The sequence below is a fragment of the Limulus polyphemus genome, unplaced genomic scaffold, assembly GCF_000517525.1.
Source record: "Limulus polyphemus unplaced genomic scaffold, Limulus_polyphemus-2.1.2 Scaffold68, whole genome shotgun sequence".
In the NCBI taxonomy this organism is placed as follows: domain Eukaryota; kingdom Metazoa; phylum Arthropoda; class Merostomata; order Xiphosura; family Limulidae; genus Limulus; species Limulus polyphemus.
The window spans coordinates 24,691-32,066 of record NW_013665678.1 but is presented as its reverse complement, the minus strand read 5'-3'; the positions used below and the strand labels follow the sequence as shown (position 1 = coordinate 32,066).

At 31.9% G+C, this 7,376-nt stretch overlaps 1 protein-coding gene across 1 annotated transcript in view; it reads right to left on the bottom strand.

The window, feature by feature from the left end:
• The window catches only part of LOC106465435 (piezo-type mechanosensitive ion channel component 2-like), a 47,064-nt gene that overhangs the window by 15,029 nt on the left and 24,659 nt on the right, over nt 1–7,376 (bottom strand). Inside the window, exons 12-14 of the mRNA XM_022393852.1 lie at nt 5,478–5,651; nt 3,993–4,109; nt 2,157–2,357 (exon numbers count right to left, since the gene is read on the bottom strand). Coding sequence (XP_022249560.1) covers nt 2,157–2,357; nt 3,993–4,109; nt 5,478–5,651 — 492 coding nt within the window. The remainder of the gene's footprint in view (nt 1–2,156; nt 2,358–3,992; nt 4,110–5,477; nt 5,652–7,376) is intronic.

Here is a 7,376-nt window from a genome sequence, read left to right as displayed (position 1 = left end):
CTGTCCTGGTGATTAGGGCACTCAGCTTGCAATCTGTGGGACAGAACACAAGACAAACTGTCCTGGTGATTAGGGCACTCAGCTTGCAATCTGTGAGACAGAACACAAGACAAACTGTCCTGATGGTTAGGGCACTCAGCTTGCAATCTATGTGTAATGAGTTCAAATTCTTTCATCAAACATGCTCATCCTTTCAGCTGTAACGGCATTATAATATGATGGTCAATCCTACTATTCATTGGCAAAAGAGTAGCCTAAGAGATGGAAATGGGTGTGTTGACTAGCTGCTATCTTTCTCTAGTCTATCACTTCAAAATTAGGGATGGCTAGCACACATAGCTCCTGAGTAGCTTTGCATGAAATTCGACAATCAAAGAAAGCAAGACAAGCCATAACAGACACAAAACAATAATGTAGTAAAAACAAGATTGTCACAAAACTGAACATAAACAATAACCAGGGTACACACAAGACAAAACATCAGTCACATTCATTACTGTCACAAAATGGTATTTTAATAGAAATTCTGGTAGTTACAGAAAAGAAGAAGCAAGAGAAACTATGATAATCAAGAAATATTACTTAAGATATATTTCATGTAGGTATTCTACATGATGCTCTTATTAACCAGATGTCAAACAGTCATAAAGTGTAAATCCTGTTACTTAGGTAAACATTAAATATGCCAAAAGCTAGAAACTCTATCACTATGGCACTGTGTCTGTCCCACCAACCCCTGAAGAGTGACCCCATCTCAAAGGCTGACACAGATCACAGATGCATGTACAAATTAGTATGAATTAGGGGATTACTCTCCTATGAATGTTGTTTGAAATAGTCAGTTACATATGCAGTAATACAAACCAGTGTATAAACAAAACATAACTTTGATAGATTGTTTAAGCAGAGTATTCATGATGAAACTTTGTAGAATGGACGGCAACTGCCTGCTGTAGAGACACAAGTGTAGAGGATGACGTTTCGAAAGTCTTCTGCCTTTCATCTTCAGGTCAGTGTGTATAAGGTGTTGTTGGTCTTTATAGTATTCTGGTGGATTGTGGAGAGCATGTTATGATTGGTTGGTTTATAAATGTTTCTGATTGGAAGAGAGATTTCCTGTAGATTCAACCAATGGTAACCACAGGTTACTAACCTCTAATCCAGAATCTCTGTTTAGTGAAACTTTAATTGTGTTAATATAAAATGATTCTTTAATTTTTCTTGTCTTCCAAAATGTGTATGTATCGATGATTCTAGTTTTTTCCCTGTTTATTTTGTGTACAGTTGACATGGCGTGTTCTGCAATGGCTGAATTTTGTGTTTTCATGAGTCTTGTACTGTCTTTATGTTCTTTTATTCCTATAGTGAGTCTTCTTCCCGTTTCTCCAATGTATGACGTTTTTGTATTTCTCATTGGTACATTCTGTTTGTTTTTTACCAGAATGAACCTTAATGTCTTGTAGGATTTCCACTGGACTTCTATGTTGAATTTCTTGGCTATGCATCTGAGTTTTTCACTGAAATTTTGCAGGTAGGGGAGGTAAATGATAGTAGTGGTAGTGTTTTCCTTTTTTTTCTATTGTGGTCTTCTTCTGGGAGTTTTGATGATCTTTTGGCCTTCTGTTTCGATGGATGTCTCATTGCAAATGTTTTCTGCTCTCTTGTTTAGGTATTGGATAATACCACGTTTTATCGAGGTTGGATGATAAAACTTGAAGTGTAAGTATCTGTTTGTGTGGGTGGGTTTTCTGTATACAGTTGTGGTTATTTTTCTCTCTTGTCTGCTGATGAGTATGTCAAGAAATGATAAGCTATTTTGTTCCTCTAAACAAGGATTTCAATGTTTGGTTAGATTACCTAGATGAGATTCTGTCCATGAAGCAAAGATTTTAAGTTAATGACCTTGGGAAGTATCAGATTTTATCTCTTGTTTATTGACCTTCAAAAAAACTTTCACAGAAAGAGAAAGAACTCTTAAGCCTGGTTAAATGTGTTTTTAAAATCAGAGTAGAATTCATCTAATTATGGTTAAATGTATATCTAATAGCTCAAGTTTTCCTCAATGCTTGTATCTTCTTAAGTACCTTAATTTTAAAATATGATAATAAGTGAATTAATTAATTAATTTAAGAAAAACGTGAATCTAGTTAATCTACCTCAATCCCAAACTTGTAGAAAGCATAGTTGAAAAGAAACTTCAAGCATTCTAGCAGCCCTACATCTGCTTTTGTACGAGTTACTCCTGGAAACATTACTTTTTCAAGTGGTTCTTCCTCATTTCTATGATAACGATGCAACTTCTGATGAACCTTTACAACAGCTTGGAGAGTTAGGATCAAAATCACTCCTATATAACCCTGGAGTATAAGAAAACTTTATAATTAGTAAAGAATGTTGGGAAGTTGTATTTCAAATTCATGTAATTTTAAACTAAATCTAGGAAGATACAACTGTTGTATATGATGCTCTATACACATAAAACTAATATCTATGGTGTCATTTTTACTTCACCATATAGAAGCCTAAATTAATTTAGCTATGTGAATAATGTTATGATATTTCATCTAATTCATTATTCAATATTATATAGCAACTGTTTAATGATTATATATATATATGTTAAAGATTTCTTTTCTTTTTAATCAGATTTGTAATAGTTAATTACTAAAAAATTCATGCTATAGTGGTAAATGATCATTTCTATTAAAAAAAGAATACATAAAGAATTTAAAAAAATTTCTGTATCAAATACAAGAAAAAATTATATTCCAAATTATTTCATATAATTTTCAAACAGTATATATGTTAGGGCTGTGATTCTTTATAGTAGGTGTCTGTGACTTGTTGGCAATAAATTTCAACAAAAAATGGACAGCACACAATCCAACTTGTTTTAAAATAATATATGTATTCAAATGATTTTCTCTTTTTTTTATCAAAGTCCACACAGGCAGGTTCAATTACTTTAGAACACCCTTTGCCAAGACAAATTCTTCTTCTCTATCTCTGTTATTACAATACAATCTGAGAAACTAACTTTAGAAATTGCCCTTTATGGCTAAACTGACAATCACACAGTCTAACTCTAACTTCCTTTTACTAACTTAACTTTCAGTTCTGTATCTGCATGTATTTATAACATGCGACAGAAACATCTAGCCCTCTAGTAACAACAATATTACACATAATGAGAAAAACTTAGAAGCTTTGAGTAAGATGTCAACAACATTACAAAAGCCTAGTACAACAATTAAACTACATGCACAACATATGACCCATACAGAGTTATGTAATGAAACTTGTCATAACTATCACTTCTAAAATAATTAACTTTTAACACTCTTTTCATGAAAACTAAATAATCATTAAATTACTATATAAATTAAATAATAACACTTAAATGAACAGTCTGGTACATCCAACACTATATATAAGCTTGAGGTTTGGTTTTGGTACACACACCTCTCATATTCAAAAGTTTAAATGCCTATATTCATCAAACAAACAATATTTTAGTTGAGTATATAAGTGAGTTGTTTCTTACATTTCACTGTATCCCATTCTTAGACAAACATCAGATCACAGTATGTCATTTTTATACAAAAACAGGTCATATTATGTCATTTTTATACAAACAACAGATCACTATGTGATTCTTATACAAACCACAGATCACTGTACTTCATTCTTAGAAAGGTCAATGCATATGAATTATTTCTTACATTACAGTCTTCAGTTAACATGTATTTTTCTGAAGCAAAGAACATAATGTTACATATGAATGAACTATTTCTGAATGAACAATACATTGTTGTGTATAAATTAGCTTTTTTGGATACATTTTATAACACGAATTAGATACATCTGTACTTTAACATATAAAATAGCTGGAAACAATCAAATGAAATGTCCTTCTGACAATTACACTATGGTATTCAAGAAGCTTGGGTGAAAAAACTAGATTTATAGAAACAAATTAATGTTATACTTACCTTGCAATAAACAAGCAAGTCATCAGTTTTTCTGAAACCAACCCACATTCTGTTGTCAATAATATCAGTCAACAAAGAAGGATGAACACTGGTGTTCTGATCCACATAATTCATATCCTGAAACAATCAATTTTCAACAAAGAATTTTATATCTATTTGTTTCTTAATGCCAACATTTTTATAAACAACTAAAGTTTTTACAAACTAAACAAAAGGTGATTTTTAAAAGGAATAAATGATAGAAAAATTCTTGACACCATTTATCAAAAAATATAAACTAAGAATACTTTTTCCAATGATATATATTACTGAACATTCATAGAAGCAGTCAATAGTCAGAGATTCAAAGTTGATTTAAAAGAAAAAAAATAACAAACATAATTTCTTTTTATTTTAAACTTCTACCGTTGCTTCATCTTGAAAAAAATCCACTTTAAAATCTTGCAAGAAATTAAAACAGAATATGCTGACATGTATTTTCAAGTTTCTGAGCAGAATAAATTATTAAAAAGTTTCTAGTCTGGAAATATTAATTTATGTATCCACCATTTGATAAGTCACACTGGTATTATGTCTAAAGTTTCTCACACACACACACATCCATCTTAAAGAATCAAAACAGCATCATTCATATTATATTTCATCTTCCAATTACTATGTTGATATGTGGATTTCTTTATTAGATTATGTATTAAACATGGAGTTATTATTATCTAAGAATGAACATTGGCATACTTTTAAGGGCTTTTTTGATTAAAATGTTGTACTAAGGGCCTGTTGACCTACCTTTTGGTTGATACGACCAATACATTATTCAAATTAATGCTATGTGAATGTTAATCCATCAGGTTGGTAGGTACTGAATGGAGATAAACTGTTGTATAAAAGAAGAAGAATACAGATGCTGTTTCTACTGGCTGGGGTATCTCGACTGTTACGGCAAAGAATACACATGCCGTTCCTACTGGTTAGGGTATCTCGACTGTTAGGGCAAAGAATACACATGCAGTTCCTACTGGCTGGGGTATCTCGACTGTTAGGGCCTATAATACTGGTTTAACTGTGAGTGATATCACATGTCTTCAGCATTGATGGAAGAGTCACTTGTATTTTTGTAAACTTGATAAGATTAGTTCTATATTTTTTGTGATGTACTGTTTACTACATTAATACCTGTGTCCTGGTCTAACACGTACCCAGCAATAGAATCAATAAATAATTTCAGGCTCTAATAAATAACATGAAAATTTCAAAAGTGTTTCTAACCTGGATAAATTTACCTTTATCATCATGTTTCATATACCTAAAATTCTGAACTTTTTTTCCAAAGACAAATTAAAGCTTAAGTGTCTTAAATACTGAAAAACAATCAATTTATAAATAAACTTCGTTCTCTATTCAACCACACTTTGTTTTTGTCTCTGAGAAATTATACACTCATTTGGCGCATAGGTTTTAGACTAAAGTTCAATTCTAGAAACTCACAGAACAGTTAACCATCCAACCATACTGGTCCACAAACTTCAACTGGTATATCATTTTGGTCAGTAGTAAGACAGCAGCCCAGACGGCACAACAATGAGAAAGAAATGTTTGGAGAGCTTTGAAAGGAAGCGCCACAGTGACAAATATCACAAAAAGCAAGTGAACAGCACAGACCTATAAAAAATGAAATAAAAAACAAACAAGATTTTTTAATACCAGAATTACAAGTGAGGGAGGGCTTATCATACAAGTGAAAAACATATTAACTGAAGGAATAGATGATTTCAGGGCCTAACATCATACAAGTGAAAAACATGTTAACTGAAGGAATAGATGATTTCAGGGCCTAACATCATACAAGTGAAAAACATGTTAACTGAAGGAATAGATGATTTCAGGGCCTAACATCATACAAGTGAAAAACATGTTAACTGAAGGAATAGATGATTTCAGGGCCTAACATCATACAAGTGAAAAACATGTTAACTGAAGGAATAGATGATTTCAGGGCCTAACATCATACAAATGAAAAACATGTTAACTGAAGGACTAAACGATTTGAGGGCCTAACATCATGAAAGTGAAAAACATGTTAACTGAAGGACTAGACAATTTAAGGGCCTAACATCATGCAAGTGAAAAACATGTTAACTGAAGAACTAGACAATTTGAGGGCCTAAATTACCCCATCATGAAATTTTTAAAACATTGATAAACATTGCCATATCCTACAGCATGAATATTTTTCACTTATGGGTTTTTGAGTTGTTTTTTTTTAACTCACCAAATAGTAAACTAAATATGCGAGTTAAAAAAAACTCAAAAACTCTGTAAATATTATACACACACACACACCACCATCATAAGAGGTCTAACTGTATTTTTTTGGTTTACTGACCCGAGCTGTGCTGATGAGCCTTGAATGGGCAAAACTGCAGTCCACAGCAGAAGGTGTGGTAAATCAAAGAATATGTCAGGCCTATATATCATAGATTACATTTTCTATTTTACCTTTGCTGAAAAGAAAAGCAAGTCTGTAATATAATATTTTCTAACTCAAATCTCACTATTTCTTGCTTTTTGTAATCCTAAGAAATCAAATACCATGATAAGTGTAACTTTGTTGGAGTTTAGTTAAGATTTTTCTGAGAAAATCCAGTTTGTGATGAAAATCAAGTAAAAACTGTATAATAAAATGGCCGCTATCCAGGACATGTTTATATATCAACTAAACTACTTAAACTTTAGTGTCAACAAAAAATCCATCCTAAAAATAATCCTACAAATATACATCATTAAATAAAACTATCTATGGTCCAGAAGTCCTAATCCTTAAAAAAACACATACTGACATATAGGATGATAATCACTAATGTACGTTGCAATTTCTATTACCTTACAAAGACATTCAGGATGTACATATGAATGGTAATTATAAAATACATAAACTTCAGCTTAATTATAGCATTCCAAGGATTTGTCAGCTTTCATGCATAAACTTCAGTAAACTTTATCATTTACAGGATTTGTTAGCTTTCATGCATAAACTTCAGTAAACTTTATCATTTACAGGATTTGTTAGCTTTCATGCATAAACTTCAGTAAACTTTATCATTTACAGGATTTGTTAGCTTTCATCAGTAAACTTCAGTGTTTACAGGATTTGCCAGCTTTCACATGTAAACTCCAGTACACATCAGCTTAATTATAGCTTCTACAAGATTTGTCAACTTTATTTATGTCTATTTTACTGGTTATCCATTCACTGTAGTGTTCCCAGATTTGGGCATCACAGTAGCTATTTTATTGGTTATCCATTCACTGTAGTGTTCCCAGATTTGGGCATCACAGTAGCTATTTTGTTGGTTATCCATTCACTGTAGTGTTCCCAGATTTTGG